This window comes from Kogia breviceps, chromosome 14, assembly GCF_026419965.1.
Source record: "Kogia breviceps isolate mKogBre1 chromosome 14, mKogBre1 haplotype 1, whole genome shotgun sequence".
Lineage (NCBI taxonomy): Eukaryota > Metazoa > Chordata > Mammalia > Artiodactyla > Physeteridae > Kogia > Kogia breviceps.
This window is the reverse complement of record NC_081323.1, coordinates 14,866,718-14,888,560: the sequence shown is the minus strand read 5'-3', so window position 1 is coordinate 14,888,560 and position 21,843 is coordinate 14,866,718. Positions and strand designations below refer to the sequence as shown.

Sequence of the window (21,843 nt, the reverse complement as noted above, 5' to 3'; positions counted from 1 at the left end):
ATACCCTTAATGAATATTATAGATTAGTTGACATGATGCCACTGATTAGGTTCAAAGAACAACAAAAATGGAGGATGTATATTAAAAAATTTCTCCATATGTGGGCAATTATTGGAGCTGTGCAATGGGTCCATGGGTTTTATAATACTAGTCTCGTACTTGTGTGTGTGGTTGAAAGTTGCCACCATTAAAAAGAAAGTGTTGAGGACTTCCCTGGTGGCGCAGTGGATAAGAATCTGCCTGACACTGCAGGGGACATGGGCTCGATTCCTGGTCCAGGAAGTTCCCACATGCCGCGGAGCAGCTAAGCCCATGCACCACCTACTGAGCCTGCGTTCTAGAACCGGTGAGCCATAACTACTGAGCCCGCATGCCACAACTACTGAAACCCATGTGCCTAGAGCCCATGCTCCACAAAGAGAGAAGCCACCGCAATGAGAAGCCAGAGCACCACCACAAAAAGTAGCCCCCGCTCCCTGCAACTAGAGAAAGCCCTCGCGCAGCAACAAAGACCCAACGCAGCTATAAATAAATAAATTTATTTATTTATTTTTTAAAAAGGTGTGAAGGAATCATGCTCTAATGGAGAAAGGCATGGAAGAAAACACACCAGTGTGTTTACATTGATTAACTCATGTGGGCTGGAATGATGGAATATTGAGGGAAGATTGATATTGTGACATATCAAAATTTGAATTTCGTCTTCATCCCATGCCTGGCACAGAGCTCCTAAAACCGTTGGAATTTCCTAAGAGACGAGAATGAAAAAGGAGTCTTTTATCACGTGAGGGAGTTGACTTTCATAAAGCCCCAACCTAAACCAAAAATGGGGACTGGTTGCCAGGGGAACCAACTGCCTCATTAGGAGATGGGAATTTTCATACCCACCCTTCCACCTTTTTCTGTCCCCACACCTCAGGCGCAAGAGAGGGGTTGAAGGTTGAATCAATCACAAATGGGTAAAGATTTAATGAATCATGATTTGTGATGAAGCTTCCATAGAAATCTCAAGAGAGCAAGTCATTCATGTTATTCAAGAGAACTGGGATGGACCCAGGGAATAATATAGGTACACACTCCATCATGGCTCACCTGGACCCCTGCAGCAGCCTGCCCATGGGCCTCTGTCTCTGCCCTTGGGCCCCTAGAGGCCACTCTCCGCACTGCAGCCGCAGGGACCCTATCCCATTGCTCCCATGACCATCCCTCAGTGACTCCCCAGCTGTCTCACAATCAAATGTGGATTCTTATAAAGTCCTACAAGGCTCCTCACGACTTACCCCCATGGCTTGCCTCATCCCCTTCCACTGCCCTCCCCTCCACCCTCGGCTCTAGCCACCCTGGTCCTGGCTGCTGCTCAAACACAGGAGGCACTTTTTTTTTTTTTTGCAGCCTCTTCTCAACGCCTCCTTATCACAGAGGGTTTCGCTGACCCTCTACAGAAAGAGCACAGCCTCCTGTGTCCCCATCACTCTCTTTCTTCAAAACACTCATCTCGACCTGGCATAGGATTTTTCCCTTTCTTCATTGTCTGTCTCCCTCCTAGAAGTCAGATTATTTTACTATATTTTGTTTACAGCTGTTTCCCTACACTAAGAACAATGCATTTTAGGAATAAAAAGCATAAATATTTGTCTAAGGAATGAATTTCCGATTTCATACTCATGCCAAGTGCACAGTCATTGAAGAAACTGGAAATAGTAACATGCTTGTTAGTGAAATGTCTATTTGGTGATGGGGCATGTCTATATGAGACAACCTCTAACATCGTATATCCTAAAAGGACAATAAAATAGTAGTCTGTTGTGGGCCAAGGGGAAGGGCTTTGACTTTTGACTAATATGGTACCAGCCTGGAGAAAAGTCTGGGCACCATGTGCAAAAACACAAAAGTACTGCATTTCTTGCTCTCCCTGCAGTTGCCGCAGGAAGGGAAGAAGTTAGGTGTCACTCAACTTTCTGATTAATTTCATAATAAAGAAATGATAATTATTGGACATAAGTTTCTTTGGGGGAGGGTGGTGAAGAAATGCAGGCAGACAAGTCTTTCCAACTAAGATATTTAGGTGGAAAATGGACATCACTGACCATGAAATTGGGAGACTGTTTATACTCATGATTCGTAATCCTTTCAAAAAACTCATGTAACATGGTCCCGCTATTCAGGTAAAGAAACTGCAGAAGACTTGTCCCAGGACACATGGCATGTGGGTGGTAGGATCAGGAAAAGATACTATCATGTCACAACCCATTTAATAAAGTACCTGATTCTGCCAGGAATTCTGAAAATGCAGATAACCAGTAAGGACTTCTGAGTGCACTGTCCCACATACTGCACTGTCCCCTGTCCCCAAACCTCAATCCAGCCACAAATTATAGAGAAGAGTGAGTCCGGGTTTTGTCCCTGGCTGCAAATACGTGGTGTCCCTACCGACACCCACTGGGCGGCCCACAAGTCAATTCACTTCTGACACTAAATCTGCGGAGGGAGCCCACACCCCACAGGTCGAGGGCTCAGTCCCTGAGGGCGGCCCCACTGCAAGTGCCAATCACAAGTCCCGAGGTCACCCACACACGTGGCCAACTGGCTACAAGTTATGAATTCAGAGGTTCCACGACCCCACCTCCCATATTCAATAATTTCTTAGAGCCACTCACAGAACTCAGGAAAGCCCTTTACTTACTGTGCCCAGTTATTGCAAAGGATAAAGCTCCGGGACAGCCCTAAGGAGGAGATGCGGCGGGCAAGGGGGAGTTGGGGGTGCCGAGCCTCCATGCCCTCTCAGAACCCCCCCCAACAATCCCTTGACGTGTTCACCTCCCCTGAAGCCCTCTGAACACAATGTTTATGGATTTTAATTGACGGTTCCAGGTAGGCAATTTGATTGAATCGTTGGCCATTGGTGACTGAACTCTACCTCAGTACACTCTCCTCTCCCCAGAGGGGCTGCAGGTTGAAGGTTCTAACCCTCTAATCACCAGGTGGGATCTTCCGGAGTCCAGTCCCATCCAGAAGCTATCTAGGGTCCCATCCCTGACTCCTCTCATGACCTACGAAGACAGTAAATTCCAAGAGTTTCAGGAGACCTGGGCCAAGAACCAGGACAAGGATCAAATATGAATCTTTTCTTTACATTAAAGTGAGGTTCAGGAGCAGGCAGTGACCAGGAATAGAGGGTCTCAGAGATAGGGTACCTGGTCTGGTACAGTTCAGTGGGTTACTTTTTTTAAAAGCTGAAACATAATGATTCCTTTTGAGAGTCATGAAATGTCCCTGGAGTTACAACTGCCCGACTTCCCAGGAGAACTCCCGAGAGGGCTGTCAGCACCCCCCCCAGCCCTGCTCCCCAGCCCCGTCCATGGACTCCCCTCATCCCCCCCCAGCCTGCAGAGGAGAGCTGGGTCAGGACTTACCCTGGGCCTCTTTGCTGGCTTCACTCCCCGGGGTGCCAGCCAACCAGGTGCCCAGGAGGACGAGAAGGGCTGCAGAGAGGCAGAGCGGACTCATGTCTGTGGCCTTGCAGGAGGGCTTCCGAGGAAAGCAGGGGCTGACAGAGCTGTTCCCACCCCAGCTGAGTGGTGGGAACAGGGGATAAGGAGGGGAGTGAGGAAGGGGAGGAGCTGGGGTCAGTGCTGTTCCTGGAAATCGCCCCACATAACCAGGCTTCCTGCTTCTCCCTGCTGGGGCCAAATGCCCAGTAACAGCGCTTCTCAAACTTGGCTCTGCCTCTGGGTCTGGTGGGAACACAGACTGTGATTCCACATGTGGGATTTTTATCAGATTTGTTCCTCACGGAGCGTCCCAGCACCTAGAGCGGTGCATGGCACGTGATGGCCGGTCAGTGGGTGGATGAGAGCAAATCAAAGGACAGATTAGTGGACAGCAGTGTGTTAGCTCAGGGCCTCATTTTCAGCCTCCTGCAGGTGTCATCATATCAGCAGATCAATGCCCTCCACTCCCTTCCCCCCCCCCCCACCTCAGAAGACAGGTGTAACACAGGGCCGCTTCCTGCATCCCTTGAAGCAGCATCTCAACTCTATGGACACAAGCTCTTTACCTGGCACTGGTCCAGGAGAATGGTGAGCTGGGTGAAGACTATCTCTATCTTGGGGGACAAACCCTGATTTTTCTGGGTAGAAAAAAATGTAAGGGGCGTGGGCAAAGGGGAAGCAGGGAGCCGACCACGTCTCTACAGCAGGACCACTCACCAACCCTCACCTGGTTTCCCCAACAGGAGAGCTGCCTGCCTGAGTGGATCTCAGGGGCTGGAGTGGATCTCAGGGGAGCTTGGAAGATCGCATGCAAATCACCACCCACTCTGGACTCTCCACCAGTAGTTTGGAGATTGGAGGACCTCAGTTTGCATCTCACATTTCTCTTTTCCTAACTTTGTGACCTGAAGCCAGAAATCTCCCAGAGCCCCGTGTCATCAGGTGCCACATGAGACCCGTGCTGCCCATGTCCTGAGGTTGCTGAGGAAGCCGTGGAGGCAACAGACATATTCCTTCTCCCTGCAAAGTCAAAGTCCTTGTAATAAGAACAATAGTGAGCTATATGACAGTTAACACTTAGCTCCTTTGACCAGAGGGTCAAATAATGGCAACTTGGGGTGGGAAAAGGGCAGGACAGGGGTAAGGTCAATCACTGAAGCAAGAGAGTTTTCAGTTAGCTCTGACAAAGAAGGAGACCTATTTGGAAGAGATACTGTTACCCTCCTCAGGCACTGGGGGAATTTCCTGAGGGCGGACTTCTAGAAGGTGACACTTCATCAATGCTGTTTGCTCCTTTCTTTTCTACAGTCGACAGCACATTTAAAAAGTAGTCAGGAGCTAAGGAAACTAAAATTCTATGTGCTTCTAGACAATTTGCTTTGGTAAGTGGTGTGCAAAGATCTTTAACAGCCTAATCAACATGGTCCTCAAAAGGGCCCAAATCTGGGGATTTCTTAAGGCAGATACCATCATCTTCTTTTACAAAGAAAGAATCTGTGGCTCAGAGAGGTGAAGTGACTTGCCCAAGATCACACAGCAGCATTGTGAGTTACTGAAGCCAATCTCTTTTCATGAATACCAAGTCATTTCCCCATTATACTGTTATAAATGAATAATTATTAATAATAATTAAATAACTTACATATATATAGTATTACTCTTACTGTTATCAGATCTGATATTCATTAAAAGCTTACTCTGCCAATACATGCACAAAGCATTTAACAAATATATCTTTTTAATTCTCACCGCAACGTTATGAGATTGATAGAGAAAGAGAAAAGCAACCTCTGAGTTCCAAGACCTAACCTGGCATCACAGTCCGCCTTGTGTTCTCCTCCTCAACAGAAACATTTCTGAAACTTTCAACATCAGACAAGGCCATTCTGTGTCCCTGCTGGATCAACACAAAAATAAGACATTCAGTAATGATGTCTGAACACTGACAGAGTGAGGTAAATTATACAAACCACCAAAATATCCAAGCATCTCCCTATATTGAGTGACTGCTACTTCTTTACCAAGTATAGCTCTAACCTCTAACTAGTCTCCCCTTCTTAGAGTTAAGATAAACATACCCATTCAGAGAGCCTCCCCCTTTCCTGACAGCAACCATCCAGAGCACAGCCAGATTCCTGAAACACCGCTCCCAAATCACCTAACACAGCCCACATCCTATAAGCTCTTTCTAACATTCTCGTAATGAGAACCTCTTATTGTTATCCAAGGTGATTCCCATCCTTTGCTGCAGTGAGTAATAAACCCAACTAGTTCAACTGAACCAGATTCCTCTCTCTACACTCTATGACTTTAGGAAAATTACTTTATTTCTCATTACCTGAGGTTCTTCCTCTGTATCATGAGAAAATACCAACAGTTTCACTCCCCTCTTTCAGGATTTTTGAGGATTAAATGAGTTAATATATGGCAAGTGCTTAAGATAATGCCTGACATATAAAAGAAGCTAAGTTTTTTCTGCTGTCATTACTCACTATTATTCTCATTACAAGGACTTTGACTTTGCAGGGAGAAGGAATTTATGTCTGTTGCCTCCACTGCTTCCACAGCAACCCCGTGATGTGGGCAGCACGGATCTCAGGTGACACCTGATGACACTGGAGCTCTGGGAGGTTTAAGTCCCTTGGCACAAAGTTAGGAAAAGACAGAGCTGGTACCCAAAGTGAGGTTCAAGAATGACAAAACCACTGCGGCAGAGACAGGAGGAGGGGGGCTCTTGCAGGCGATCTTTCATGCTCCCCTGAGGTTCAGTCAGGCAGGCAGCTCTCCTGTTTCTGAAATCAGGTGAGGGGAAGTGGAAGGTGCTGCTGTGGAGACGTGTTCAGCTCCCTGCTTCCCCTCTGCCCACACCCCTTACTCCTTTTTCCACCCAGAAAACACGGTTGCTGCCCCAGGAGGACAGTGTCTTTCCCTAGCTTAGCTTCTGCCTGGACAAATGCCTGGTAAACAGCAAGCATACACCCAGTTGAGAAGCTGTGACAGTGGTTGCATGAAGGTGTCCTGTGTCACACCTGTCTTCTGAGGTAGGTTGAGGTAGTCCTTGTGGGGGCCGGACATTGACGCCCAGATGTGATGACACCTGCAGGAGGCTGCAGAGGAGGACCTGAGCTAACACACTGCTGAGCACTTATCTGTCCTTTGATTTGCACTCATGCACCCACTGACCGTCCGTCACCTGCCCTGCACTGCTCGAGGTGCTGGGATGCTCCCTGAATCAACATATTGGACAAAATTCCACTTGTGGCATCACAATCCTTGTTTCCAAGACCCCCAGGCAGAGTCAAGTCTGAGAAGCGCTGTTACTGGGCATTTGGCCCCAGCAGGCATGAGCAGGAAGGCTGGTTAGGTGGGGAGATTGCGCAATAAACAGGACTGAGCCCAGCTCCTCCCCTTCCTCACTCCCCTCCTCATTGCCTGTCCCACCCCTCAGCTGGGATATGAAAAGCGCTGTCAGCCCCCAGCTTTCCTCAGAAGCCCTCCTGCAAGGCCACGAACATGAGCCGGCTCTGCCTCTCCATCGCCCTTCTCGTCCTCCTGGGCACCCTGGTGACCTGCACCCCAGCGGGTAAACACAAGAGCCATGCCAGAGGTAAGTCCCGGCTCACCTCTCCTCTGCAGGCTGCGGGGATGAGGGGAGTCCATGGAAAGGGCTGGGGAGCAGGGCTGGGGTGGGTACCGACAGCCCTCTCTGGAGTTCTCCTGGGAAGTCGGGCAGTTGTAACTCCAGGGACATTTCATGACTCTCAATAGGAAAAAAATTAAAATTAAAATTTTAAAAATCTATATCCCACCAAATCTACCAGATCAGAAATCCCATCTCTGAGACTCTCTATTCATGCTCAGTGCCGTTTGCCTGAACCTCACTGTAGTGTAATAAAAAGATCAATTGGATCCTTGTCCTGGTTCTTAGAACAGACCTCCTGAAATGCTTGGATTTACTCTTTTTCATAGGTCACAAGATGAGTCAAGGAAGGCGATCCGAGAGACTTTCAGTCTGGCCTTCAAAAACACTCAAACATGCGTTTAGAGGTTAGCACTTTCATCACCGCACATCCCAGCACCTCTGGGGAGACGGGAGGGTATTGAGATGGAGCTCAATCACCAATGGCCGATGATTCAATCGATATGCCTATTTATTGACACCCCAATCAAAATCCATAAATATTGGGGTTCCGAGCGCTTTCGGGGTGGTGAGCACACGGAGGTGCCGTGAGGGTGCTGTGCTCCACTAGGGCATGGGGCCTCCGCCCACCTCTGCTCCCGCTTTGCCCTGCGCATCTCCTCCATTTCGCTGTCCCTGAGCTTTAGCCTTCATAATAACATGAGAACGGTAAGTAAAGGGTTTTCCTGAGTTCTGTCTCCACTTCTATTGGTTAGTGAACATGGAGGTGGGGTCATGGAGCTTCCGATGTTTAGCCCGTAGGTCACAAGCATGAGTGACCCGGACCACGTGGCTGGCGTTTGAAGTGAGGACAGTCTTGAGTCCCCAACCTGTGGGATCTGCACTAACTCCACGGATTTAGTATCAGAAGTAAATTGAGGGACCTCCCCGGTGGACCAGTGGCTAACACTCCCCCCTTCCGATGCAGGGCTCCTGGATTCAGTCGTTCATCATGCAGTCGGATCCTACATGCCAGAAAGAATTCCCATGCCCCGCCTAAAGTTCCCTCATGTCGCGACAAAGATTCTGCATGCCACAGCAAAGATCCCGAACACCTCAACCAAGATCTTGCGTGCGGCAACGGACATCCCACACGGGGCAACTAAGATCCCGCACGTGGCCACGAAGACCCCGTGAGCTGCAACTAAGACCTGCCACAGCCAAATACATACATACATACATACATATTAAAAAAAAAGAACTAAATTGACTTGTGGAACGGCTACTGGTTATTGGGGAATTGGTTAATGATGGTGGAGACACCACATATTTGGTGTCAGGGAAAAACCCAGACTCCCTCTTCCCTGTGATTTGGGGGCTCAGGTGAGGCTTGGGGATAGGGGAGTAATGAACGTGGGACACTGCACCCAGAAAACCCTTACCAAGTTACCTGTATTTTCAGAATTCTTGGCAGAATCAGGTAGTATATCTAATGGGTTGTGACATGATGGTAGCTTGTCCTGACCCTATTACCCACATGCCGTGTGTCCTGGGGCAAGTCATTTGCAGTTTCCTCACCTGAAAGGGGATACATGTTTACATGGGTTCTTTGAACAGCTTACCAGTCATAAATTTAAAGAGTTTAATCACATTTCACGGCCAACTTTGTCCATTTTCCACCAAGATGTGTTAATCTGAAGAAACGTCTCTAGCTACTTCCTTTGGGCAAGAAAAAATATTTAGCTGTCAAATAAGTATTCCTCTAGGGTTAAAATTAATCAGAAGGACGTGGGACCACTGAGCTGAGCAACTGCAGGGAAAGCAAGAAACACAACACTCGTGTGAGATGTGGCTCCTGGGACCAAGGCTGATACAATCTTAGTAAAGGCTCAAGGCCCTTTCCCTTGTCCCCTTTTGACTATGATTTTATTACCCTCTCAGGGTATAGAATGAGAGGTAGATTGATAATTATGTAGAGCTGCCCCATCATCAAGTAGACTTTGCACTAACAGGAGTTCCATTATATCCATTCTATTCAATGACTGTGCGCTTGGCATGAGCATGAAATGAGAGATTCGTTCCCTGGCCATATATTTATTAAGTCCCTACAGGCTTGGTTCTTGGTGTGGGGAAAGAGCTGTAGACAGAATACGGAAAAATACCTTGCCTTCTCGGAGTGAGACCGACAATAGCAAAAGGGGGAATCCTCTGCTACGTTACGAGTGTTTGGAAGGTAGAGAGTGATGGGGATAAAGGAGGCTGTGCTCTTTCTGTAGACTGATCAGCGAAACCCTCTGTGATGAGGGGGCCAAGTCGGAGCAGAGGCTGCAGCAAGAACGTGCCTCGTGTGAAGCAGCAGCAGCAATTACCAGGGTGGCTGGAGCTGAGTGGGTGGGAGGGGGGGAGAGGGGAAGGGATGAGACCAAAGAGGCCATGGGGGCAGGTCCTGACCAGGCTTGTAGGATGAGAATCGGAATTTGACTGTGAGAGAGATGGGGAGTCACTGAGGGACTGGTCATGGGAGCAATGGGATAGGATCCGTGCGGTTGCAGTGCGGAGAGTGGCCTCTAGGGGACCAAGGGCAGAGACAGAGGCCCGTGGGCAGGCTGCTGCAGGGGTCCAGGTGAGCCATGATGGAACGTGTAGCTATGTTGTTCCCTGGGTCGATGCCAGTCCTTTTGAATAACATGAATCGCTTCCTCTGTTGAGGTTTCTATGGAGGCTTCATTATCTAGTCATGATGCATTCAATCATTAGCCACTGGTGATTTTTCAACCTCCAGCTCCTCTCCAATCCCTGAGGTTGGGGGTTGGGCTGAACTGTGGATGGGAGGACATGAGGGAGGGGGTAGGAATGAAAGTTGCAACCCTCCTGTCAGGCAGTGGTTTCCCCTGGCAACCAGAACCCATTCTGGGGTTACTAGGGTCTTCCCCAAAGTCAACTATTTCACATAACAAAGGACACTTTTATTGCTTTCAGCACTTAAGAAATAGCAAGGTTTGTAAGAACTCTGTACCAGGAAATTACAAAGAACAAATATATATATATATATATATAGCTTATTGTAAGTCACAGTATCAATATAGTGTCAAGATTCAATTTATAGAGTCCCTGTGAGGTAGCAAAAGAGAACACACTGGTATGTTTTCTTCATGCCTTTTTCCATTACAGCCTGATTCCTTCACAATTTTTATTAATGGTAGAAACCTTTTACCATACACATAAGTGCAGACAATAGTATTATAAAACCCAGGTACCAGCCTCAGTAATTACTGATATATGGTGAATATTTTTTACCTGTGTTCTCCTTTTTTCTTTCTTTTTTTTTTTTTTTTTGCGTTACGCGGGCCTCTCACTGTTGTGGCCTCTCCCGTTGCGGAGCACAGGCTCCGGACGTTGCAGGCTCAGCGGCCATGGCTCACGGGCCCAGCCGCTCCGCGGCACGTGGGATCTTCCCGGACCGGGGCACGAACCCACGTCCCCTGCATCGGCAGGCGGACCCTCAACCAATGCGCCACCAGGGAAGCCCTCTCCGGGGCTTTTGAACGCACAGATCTCAAACGTCTTTCAAGGAAAATCATGGGAGACAGGGAGTGATGAGCTCTGCCAGTATTGGTTATGTGACCTTGGAGAAGGGCTGAAACCTCTGAGCTTCACCTTGTATCACTCTAAAACAGAAGAAAAACTTATTAAAATTGTTGCAATATTGAGAGATTCGGATGTATGTGCATGGCTTGGCACATAGTAGGTTGTCAATAAGTGGCAATGGGTGTTTTATATTATTAATTCTACCTCTCTCAGAGTTACTTAGACATTCTCATCGACTCAGTTACTTTTACCATCACATCACGACAGGGAACTGCCTCTGCTACTTTCACCCTCTGAGGTACCAGCAATACCCACCTTCTCTGAGCCTCAGTTTCCTTCTGTGTAAATGGAAGGATGACTTCCTCTCTATGGACACAATTCAAGGTCTATATGTGCTCACAAATGTATAACGCTAGCAAATTGAATAGGCCACACTGCTAGTAAATTGGCAGAGCCAGAGCTTGAAGCCATGGAGTCAGATCAAAGGTTTCAGTCATCACATGTTTTATCCCTAATAAACATTTCATGAACATGTGAATGAATGAATCAATGTCTACTCAACATCTTTGCCTATGTGTTCTAGAAGCACCATGGACTCAACATTGACCAAACTGAATTTATTGTCCTTCCTTCTAAAGACTTGCTTCCCCTACCTTTCCCCAGAAGGCTGAGTGTTGTCCTTCATTCTACCTTTTTCTCACTCCCTGTGAACAATCTCATAGCAAAGTCCGTCGGTTGTACCTCCTCAGTTCTCAGCTGAAAGTTCACTTCAGAATAACATGAAGACACCTGATCATAGAACTGCCCCATTTCCTGACAGCATCCATCCTGAGCAAAGCCAGCTTCCTGAAACTCTCCTGCAAATAACCTCATGGAAACCCACATCCTGTAAGTCCTTCAAACATCCTCTTAATGAGATGCCATATAATTCATTGTCCATTGCTGCAGTGAGTAATGAACCCAACTCGTTCACTTTGTAAGTGGACTGTTTCTGGTGGTCTGTGGTTGGAAACATTGATAGGTGTAAGACTTTTTCCTTATTGTGTAATTATTGTCTCCCTACATAAGCAGGCTTCCTGCTTTTGCCTGGTGGGGCCAAATGCCCAGTAACAGCACTTCTCAATGATCCCCTGCAAACCACCCCCCACTCTGGGCTCTCCACCAGTGGTTTTGGGATTGGAGGACCTCAGTTTGCAACCCACCTCTCCATTTTCCTAACTTTGTGACCTGGGGCCAGAAATCTCCCAGAGCCTCGTGTCATCAGGTGCCACATGAGACCCGTGCTGCCCATGTCGTGAGGTTGCTGAGGAAGCAGTGGAGGCAACAGACATATATTCCTTCTCCCTGCACAGTCAAAGTCCTTATAATAAGAATAATAGTGAGCTATATGACAGTTAACACTTAGCTCCTTTGATCAGGGGGTAAAATAAAGGCAAGGTGGGGTGGGAAAAGGGCAGGACTGGGGTAAGGTCAATCAAGGAAGCAAGAGGGTTTTTGGTTACCTCTGATGAAGAAGCAGACCTATTTGGAAGAGAGACTGTGTCTCTCCTCTGGCACTGCGGGAACTTCATGAGCGTGGACTTCTAGAAGGGGACACTGCAACAATCAATGCCATATGTTCCTTTACTACAGTCGACAGCACGTTTGAAAAGCAGTCAGGAGCCAGGGAAACGAAACCTCTATGTGCCTCTAGACAATTTGCTTTGGTAAGTGGTATGCAGAGAACTTTAGCAGCCTAATCAACATGGTCCTCAAAGTACCCAAACCTAGAGATTTCTTAAGGCAGATACCATCATCCTCTTTTACAAAGAAAGGACCTGTGGCCCAGAGAGGTGAAGTGACTTGCCCAAGATCACACAGCAACATAGTGAGTTACTGAAGCCAATCTCTTTTCATGAATACCAAGTCATTTTCTCACTCGCTGTTACAAATTAATAATTATTAAATAACATATATATATAGTAGTACTCTTACTGTTATCTGATCATCACACATTCACTAAAAGGTTATTCTGCCAATACTTGTAGAAAGCATTTAACATATATCATATCTTATTATTGTCATCACAACTTTATGAGATTGATAGAAAAAGAGAAAAGCAGCCTCTGAGTTCCAAGACCTGACCTGACATCACAGTGCACCTTATCTTCTCCTACTCAACAGAAACATTTCAGACACCTTCAACATCAGACAAGGTCATTCTGTGTGCATGATGGATCAACACAAAAATAAGACATTCGGTAATGATGTTTGAACACAGAAAAAAAGAGGTAAATTATACAAACTGCCAAAATATCCAAGCATCCCCCTGTATTGAGTGACTGCTACTTCTTTAACAAGTACAGCTCTAACCTCTATCTAGTCTTCCCTTCTTAGAGTTAAGATACCCATTCAGACCCAGTTCCTGAGAGCATCCATCCAGAGCAGAGTCAGCTTCCTGAAACACTGCCCCCCTGCCAACCAAATCACCTAACACAAGCCCACATCCTACAAGTTCTATCTAACATTCTCTTAATGAGACATGATATTGTCTTCCAAGGTGATTCCTATTCCTTGCTGCAGTGAGTAATAAACCCAACTAGTGGGCTTCCCTCGTGGCGCAGTGGTTGAGAATCTGCCTGCCGATGCAGGGGATGTGGGTTCAGGTCCCGGTCCGGGAAGATCCCACATACCGCGGAGCGGCTGGGCCCATGAGCCATGGCCGCTGAGCCTGCACATCCGGAGCCTGTGCTCCGCAACGCGAGAGGCCACAACAGTGAGAGGCCCGCGTACCGCAAAAAAATAAAATAAAAAACAAAATAAACCCAACTAGTTCAACTAAGAAATGGAGTGTTTCTAGTCGTCTCTGGCTAGAATAGTTAAAAAGTACAAGCATTATCCTTATTTTATAATTAAAGAAAGTAAAGCTCAGAGATGTTGAGAAATTTGCCCAAGACTAGAATGAAGTAAGAGAACCAGCACCATCTGTGTTCTTGTTTATTTGTAGTCTATGCTTGTTGGGGTCCCCGTGCCTCTCTTGCCTCATTTGTAGTGAAGCAGATAGTCTGTTCTCCAAAGGTGCCTCCATCCCACATCTTCCCAGAGGCAGGAGCATGAAAACATTGTCAAAGTTCTTCTACTTGGGAGGGCTGGGACCTGCTGTGTTATGAAACTCATACAGCAGCTAAGTGACATCTCTATGCCTCCGTTTCCTCCCTTGAAGGATTCTTAGGATGATTAATCGAAGAATGCAGGCAAAATGCTAGCACAGAGCCAGGCACACAGAAAGGGTAGTAGCCCTTCTTTAACTGAAGTCAGAAGCCCCTCCCCACATGGGACCTCAGGCAAGGGGGTTCCTAGTGAAAATGGACAACTGAGTCTCATGCTTCTTCCTTTCTCCTTCGGAGAGTCCAGGAGAGCAACCTGCCCCCCAATGTGACCTGGTCCAAGAAGTGAAGAAAGAAGGCTTTCATGTTGAGGTGTCTCTCACCGGGGTTTTGGTGTAGCTTGGGGTGGCCATTCAGAGGTAGATGGTGCTGTAATGGGTGTGCTTCATATACCTGGCAGGGCCCCGTCTGACGACAGGAAAAGGGGAGGTGCCCGCTGCTCTGCAGACTAGCGAGAAGGACCAGCATCTCCATGGACCTTAGTGGTAAGGGTTCTTAGGGGCAAACCACAGAATCCACTCCAGTTAGTGCAATTTGAATATGAATTTATTGAAATATAAGCCAGTCTGTTTGAAGCCACAGAAGGAAAATGTACAACATCACTGTGAGGGAAAGGGGCTTCTTTATTGAAAAGACCTCTGCCACCACTGATGCGGAGAACTGGATTCCAGAATTTCCACCTTGGCCGCCCACAAGGAGAGCAGTGATGGGGGTGGGGGAGGAAGGTGAGGATGCAGTGAGAATGTGGCTTAAGACAAGAATCCTGACATGAGGAATGTGTTCCTGCATTCATTCCTTCCATCCTCAAATAATTATGGACTGTCTCCTTTATGCCAGGACCTGTGCTAAGTGCTAGGAATAAAGGGAAGCCTTGCTCTCATGGTGCTTAGAGCCCACTGGATGAGACAGAACTAAGCCATGTACACCCATGGGGGGGAAGGAGAGACACAGGGCTCTGCTGAGGAGGGTGGGGTAAAGACGGATTCAGAGGAGACCACACTGTTTCAGAAGCAGCCACAGCCCAGCCCTGCGCGTATCCTCCTCGGACTTCAGGGTTTCGGGATGGTAGTGTTCGCAGGTCCTCTGCAAAAAGAAAGGAACTTGCTGATTGACATCTCTGAAGCCCCAGACCTGGACACCGCTCATCGTGACAGATCCTAGACTTTCCCAGAAATATGCAGCCAAAGGCCACCCAGGACCAGAATGACCAACAAGAAGGAAGTGAGTTTCCAAGCCTAGGTGAGGAGCTCAGGAGCTCTGCAGACCTGCTCTGTAGGGTGGCTGACTCAGTGTTGCCATCTGAGAAAAGGGGAGCACGTGAGGAGGCTCAGATTCTCATGACGGGGCTTCTAGGGTGACCTTCTGCCAAGCTGGCCCGTGGAGGATGTGCTCAGTGTGCGGTTTCACAGGGCACCGCAGCCACTTCTCCTGGGAGGCAGCGAGGTGGAAAGACACTGTGCAGGTGTGAACGGTGTGGGGCCCCCTGAGCTCCACCTCTTTTTCTCAGCCCTTCCCCTCCCACGCTGCCCCGCCCCTTTCTTACCCATAGGTCCCCGCATGACCACCGCAGATCCTCATGCAGTTCTCTGCCGTCAGGAAGTTGTTCTTCTTCCCACGGCAGCTGCTGTTTATAAAGGTCTCACACTGCCCGGTCTTGGCATTGTAGAAGTACCTGATCTTCTGGGCCCTGCAGGGACCCTTGTACTGAGGCTCCAGGCAGTAGGCAGGCCGAGAACCTGCTGGGATGGGAGGGGCTATGGGTCAGTTACGAGGGCCGTTATTGCAGCTCAATCTACAATGTCAACAACTGAAACCACCAGTTTGTCTGCGATAGAGAATGTTAGGGTTCTGGGGGCTGGTCAAATTGAAAAGTCCATTTGACAAACTGCTTTCTGGGACATTATTATTAATGTTCCTAGGTGTGACATGATATGGTAATCGTGCACAGATTGATATCTCCATCATGAAGCATTTTAAGATTAATTGGTATGATGTCTTGGATGAGCTTCAAAAACCTCTACCAAAAAAAAATAAAAAATGGCAGACAAGGTAAAAAGTATTCGTCATATGTCAGTAATTATTGGAGCTGGTGCCTGGGTTTTATAATACTATTCTCTGCACTTACTTGTATGGTAAAAAGTTTCCACCATTAATAAAAAAGTGTGAAGGAATCAGGCTGTAATGGAGAAAGGCATGAAGAAAACATACCAGTGTGTTCACTTTTGTTACCTCACAGGGACTCTATAAATTGAATCTTGACACTATATTGATACTGTGACTTACAATAAGCTATATATATATATATATTTGTTCTTTGTAATTTCCTGGTACAGAGTTCTTACAAACCTTGCTATTTCTTAAGTGCTGAAAGCAATAAAAGTGTCTTTTGTTATGTGAAATAGTTGACTTTGGGGAAGACCCTAGTAACCCCAGAATGGGTTCTGGTTGCCAGGGGAAACCACTGCCTGACAGGAGGGTTGCAACTTTCATTCCTACCCCCTCCCTCATGTCCTCCCATCCACAGTTCAGCCCAACCCCCAACCTCAGGGATTGGAGAGGAGCTGGAGGTTGAAAAATCACCAGTGGCTAATGATTGAATGCATCATGACTAGATAATGAAGCCTCCATAGAAACCTCAACAGAGGAAGAGATTCATGTTATTCAAAAGGACTGGCATCGACCCAGGGAACAACATAGCTACACGTTCCAGCATGGCTCACCTGGACCCCTGCAGCAGCCTGCCCACGGGCCTCTGTCTCTGCCCTTGGCCCCCTAGAGGCCACTCTCCGCACTGCAGCCGCACGGATCCTATCCCATTGCTCCCATGACCAGTCCCTCAGTGACTCCCCATCTCTCTCACAGTCAAATTCCGATTCTCATCCTACAAGCCTGGTCAGGACCTGCCCCCATGGCCTCTTTGGTCTCATCCCTTCCCCTCTCCCCCGCTCCCACCCACTCAGCTCCAGCCACCCTGGTAATTGCTGCTGCTGCTTCACACGAGGCACGTTCTTGCTGCAGCCTCTGCTCCAACTTGGCCCCCTCATCACAGAGGGTTTCGCTGATCAGTCTACAGAAAGAGCACAGCCTCCTTTATCCCCATCACTCTCTACCTTCCAAACACTCGTAACCTAGCAGAGAATTCCCCCCTTTTGCTATTGTCGGTCTCACTCCGAGAAGGCAAGGTATTTTTCCGTATTCTGTCTACAGCTCTTTCCCCACACCAAGAACCAAGCCTGTAGGGACTTAATAAATATATGGCCAGGGAACGAATCTCCCATTTCATGCTCATGCCAAGCGCACAGTCATTGAATAGAATGGATATAATGGAACTCCTGTTAGTGCAAAGTCTACTTGATGATGGGGCAGCTCTACATAATTATCAATCTACCTCTCATTCTATACCCTGAGAGGGTAATAAAATCATAGTCAAAAGGGGACAAGGGAAAGGGCCTTGAGCCTTTACTAAGATTGTATCAGCCTTGGTCCCAGGAGCCACATCTCACACGAGTGTTGTGTTTCTTGCTTTCCCTGCAGTTGCTCAGCTCAGTGGTCCCACATCTTTCTGTTTAATTTTAATCCTAGAGGAATAATTATTTGATACCTAAATATTTTTTCTTTCCCAAATGAGGTAGGTAGAGAATTTTTTTCAATTTAACACATCTTGGTGGAAAATGGACAAAGTTGGCCGTGAAATGTGATTAAACTCTTTAACTTTATGACTGGTAAGCTGTTCAAAAACCCATGTAACATGGTTCCCGTTTTCAAGTAAGGAAACTGCAAATGACTTGTCCCAGGACACACGGCATGTGGGTGATAGGGTCAGGACAAGCTACCATCATGTCACAACCCATTAGATGAACTACCTGATTCTGCCAGGAATTCTGAAAATACAGGTGACTGGTAAGAGTTTCTGGCTGCAGTGTCCAACTTTCATTATTCCCCTGTCCCAAGCCTCACCTGAGCCCCCAAATCACAGGGAAGACTGAGTCTGGTATTTCCCTGACACCAAATATGTGGTGTCTCCACCAACACCAAACAATTCCCTAAACACCCACTGGGCATCCCAGAAGGCAATTTACTTCTGATACTAAATCCATGGAATTAGTGCAGATCCCGCAGATTGAGCGCTCAAGACTGTCCTCACTACAAATGCCAGCCACGTGGTCCGGAGTCACTCATGCTTGTGACCGACTGGCTAGAAATAGGAGGTTCCATGACCCCACCTCCATGTTCACTAACCAATAGAAGTGGAGACAGAACTCAGGAAAACCCTTTACTTACTGTTCTCATGTTATTATGAAGGAAAAAGCTAAGGGACAGCAAAATGGAGGAGATGCGCAGGGCAAAGCGGGAGCAGAGGTGGGCGGAGGCCCCATGCCCTAGTGGAGCACAGCACCCTCACGGCACCTCCGTGTGCTCACCGCCCCGAAAGCGCTCGGAACCCCAATATTTATGGATTTTGATTGGGGTGCCAATAAATAGACATATCGATTGAATCATCGGCCATTGGTGATTGAGCTCCATCTCACTACCCTCCCGTCTCCCCAGAGGTGCCGGGATGAGGGCTGTTGAAAGTTGTAACCTCTAAACACATGACTGGGTTTTTTTGGAAACCAGCCCCATCCTGCAGGTCTCTCCGTGGCCTTCCTTTACTCACCTCATTACCATAAAAAAGACAGTCAATTCCAGGAGTTTCAGGAGGTCTGTTCCAGGACCAGGACAAGGATCAAATATTGATCTTTTTATTACACTACAGTGAGGTTCAGGGAAACAGCACTGAGCATGAATAGAGAGTCTCAGAGATGGGATTCCTGATCTGGTAGATTTGGCGGGATATAGATTTTTTAATTTTAAGTTTAATTTTTTTTTCCTTTTGAGAGTCATGAAATGTCCCTGGAGTTACAACTGCCCAACTTCCCAGGAGAACTCCCGAGAGGGCTGTCGGCACCCACCCCAGCCGTGCCCCCCAGCCCTTTCCATGGACTCCACTCATTCCCCCCCCCACCAGCCTGCAGAGGAGAGCTGGGTCAGGACTTACCTGGGGCCTGGTTGCTGCTTTTACCCTCTGGGGTGCAGGTCACCAGGGTGCCCAGGAGGACGAGAAGGGCGATGGAGAGGCAGAGCCGGCTCATGTTCGTGGCCTTGCAGGAGGGCTTCTGAGGAAAGCTTGGGGCTGGCAGCGCTTTTCATATCCCAGCTGAGGGGTGGGACAGGCAATGAGGAGGGGAGTGAGGAAGGGGAGGAGCTGGGGTCCGTCCTGTTTATTGCGTAATCTCCCCACCTAACCAGCCTTCCTGCTCATGCCTGCTGGGGCCAAATGCCCGGTAACAGCGCTTCTCAGACTTGACTCTGCCTGGGGGTCCATGGAAGCATGGATTGTGATTCCACAGGTGGAATTTTGTCCAATATGTTGACTCAGGGAGCATCCCAGCACCTTGAGCAGTGCAGGGCAGGTGATGAGTGAATGAGAGCAAATCAAAGGATGGATAAGTGAACAACAGTGTGCTAGCTCAGGTCCTCCTTTTCAACTCCTGTAGGTGTCATTACAGCTGGGAATGATGTACTTCACCCCCACCATTACCACTACCTACCTCAGAAGACAGGTGTGACACGGGACACCTTCCAGCAACCACTGCCACAGCTTCTCTACTGGACGGACACTTGCTGTTTACCTGGCACTGGCCCAGGCAGAAGCCCTCCTGGGGTAGCAACCCTCTTTTCGGGGTAGAAAAAGGAGTAAGGGGTGTGGGCACAGGGGAAGCAGGGAGCTGAACGCGTCTCCACAGCAGGACCTTCCACTTCCCCTCACCTGGTTTCAGAAACAGGAGAGCTGCCTGCCTGAGTGGACCTCAGGGGAGCATGAAAGATCGCCTGTAAGAGCCCCCCTCCTCCTGTCTTTCCCCCAGTGGTTTTGGAACCATAGGACCTCACTTTGGGTACCAGCTCTGCCTTTTCCTAACTTTGTGCCCTGAAGACTTAAATCTCCCAGAGCCCTGTGTTTTCAAGTGTCACATGAGGTCAATGCTGCCAACATCATGCGTTTCTGTGGAAGAAGTGGAGGCAATAGACATATATTCTTCTCCCTGAGAAGTCAAAGTCCTGTGTAATAATAATAATAATAAGTCATTACAGACGATAAAACTTAGCTTCTTCTATGTGTCACACATTATCCTAACTACTTGACATATAGTAACTCACCTAATCCTCAAAAATCCTAAAAGAGGTGGTGAGGAATTTTTGATATTTCCTCATGTTACAGAGAAGGAACCTGAGGTAACAAGAAATAATTTGCCTAAAGATATAGAGTGTAGAGACAGTATCTGAACCCAGGGATCTGGCTTCAGAGTCTCTGCACCATGCACTCTGCTGCTTTGTAAGCTGTAAACTATAGCGCACATGTGAGGGCTTACACACCCACAGTCTCTTCCCTCACTCCCATACATTCACTGCCAGTGTCAACCGTGTAGCGCCAAGGCCCCCTCACTCACACTCATCCAAGCACAGACAAGAATTCTTCCACTAACACACACACACACAGACACACGCACACACACACCCTGTGCCCCACTTCCAGGGTCAAGGAGAAGGGAGCTGGCTCAGTGCCCAGAAGCCCCAGGAGCAAGCCCAGCCAAGCGTCAAAGGGGCGCACAGCTGGGGATGAGCTGCAGAGGACGGGAGGGGCAGCCTCCCTGGCACCAAGACAGCCTTGCCCTTGAGAAGGGCAGGAGCTCTCAATACCGAGCTGCCCCCGGACAGAAGGGCGTCGGGAGCGGGGGACTCACAAAACAAGCCACTGTGTGTGGACGGTCTACCCTCTCCTGAGACATTTCACATGTATGATTTCGTTTAGCCTCGCGTCGACCCTACACCATCGGGGCTTCTCATCCCATTTTGCCGGCGAGAAAGCAGAGGCTCAGAGAGGTGGAGCGACTTGCTCAGGACCCACAGCAGCAGACGGCACACCGGGATTCCAGCTCAGGAGGCCCTCTGGTCCTGCCCCGCTGCCTGCCTCAGTCTGTCCACCTTAGACCAGCGAACAGCAGACACCCCTCTCTGCTCCCCGCTCCTCTCTCATCTGCCTGTCTTTCTCTCCCAATGTCCTCCTCTCCTGGTCCTCCTCCCTCTGGGCCAGGTTGGAGGCCCCCAGACCCAGCAGCCCCCGAGGGGCCTGTCCTCCCTCCACCTCCCACCTCGCTGCTCACCAGTGACTGAATCTCTAGTACAAACCTTCCCGGCCCCTTGGGGCATCTTCAGAGAAATCACAAGGCGGGAACATCACAGGGGCTGTATTCTGGATAAAGATGACGGATCCCAACCCTGTGGGAACCCAGGTCATATGTCTGTTTCTAATCCTCAGTTTTTCCCTCTGAAAAATGAGAGCTTGGATTCCATGCTATCTAAGGTCATTTCCAGAAGTGGATGGAATGTGCCTGGCAGGCAGATGATGTTTATCTTTCTGTGACGCTGCGCCCTGTGAGAGGTACATTCATATCCAAGTCATGACTGGCCACTCTCTGGCTACGTGATATAACAGCACCTCACTTTTTGGAACTATATAGTCTTCCTCCTTAAAATTGGTGTCATGAATACTGTTTTTTTAAGGATTATTTGAAGGATTAAAAGGAAAAGCATAAACCAGAGGTTCAAATCTGGCTAGAATATGAGTATTGTTAGCCCATACAGTGCAAATTACAATTTGAAACATTTGCCAAGATTGAACAGTGGGGGATTTCTTTAAAAAGTAAATTTCTAGTATTGTCGAGAAAAGTAAACAATCTGGCTACACAGTCTTGCAATTTAACAAGAGCTGTGGCTCTCAAACTTGAGGGAGCCTCAGACTCACTCAGCCAGGCGTTCAAAGACAGATTTGAGAGCTTCACCAGCAGAGATTTGATCACTAGGACAGGGGTGGCACCTGAGTTTCTGCATCAAACAGGCTTCCGGGGCTGCTCTTGGTGCGGCTCAAGGGACCACACTTTGCAAACCATGAATAAGCTAA

The 21,843-nt window shown here is 48.2% G+C and overlaps 1 protein-coding gene across 6 annotated transcripts; it reads right to left on the bottom strand.

Annotated features, from left to right (window-relative positions):
• Positions 1–14,370: 14,370 nt before the first annotated feature.
• On the bottom strand, positions 14,371–21,222 carry LOC131741044 (serum basic protease inhibitor-like). 6 transcript variants are annotated; one of them, XM_067011739.1, is made up of 5 exons: positions 21,072–21,219; positions 19,436–19,559; positions 18,883–19,041; positions 15,388–15,583; positions 14,371–14,927 (listed from the first exon to the last, which is right to left on the bottom strand). In XM_067011739.1, exons 3-5 carry the CDS (start codon positions 18,974–18,976, stop codon positions 14,894–14,896), a joined length of 324 nt encoding a protein of 107 aa, XP_066867840.1. In that variant the 5' UTR covers positions 18,977–19,041; positions 19,436–19,559; positions 21,072–21,219; the 3' UTR covers positions 14,371–14,893. The 6 variants fall into 6 exon arrangements, with proteins under 6 accessions (XP_066867840.1, XP_066867839.1, XP_066867838.1 ...); XM_067011737.1 differs by having other exon boundaries at positions 14,374–14,927; positions 19,436–19,943; XM_067011740.1 differs by having other exon boundaries at positions 14,374–14,927; positions 15,388–15,580; positions 19,436–19,943.
• Positions 21,223–21,843: the final 621 nt, after the last annotated feature.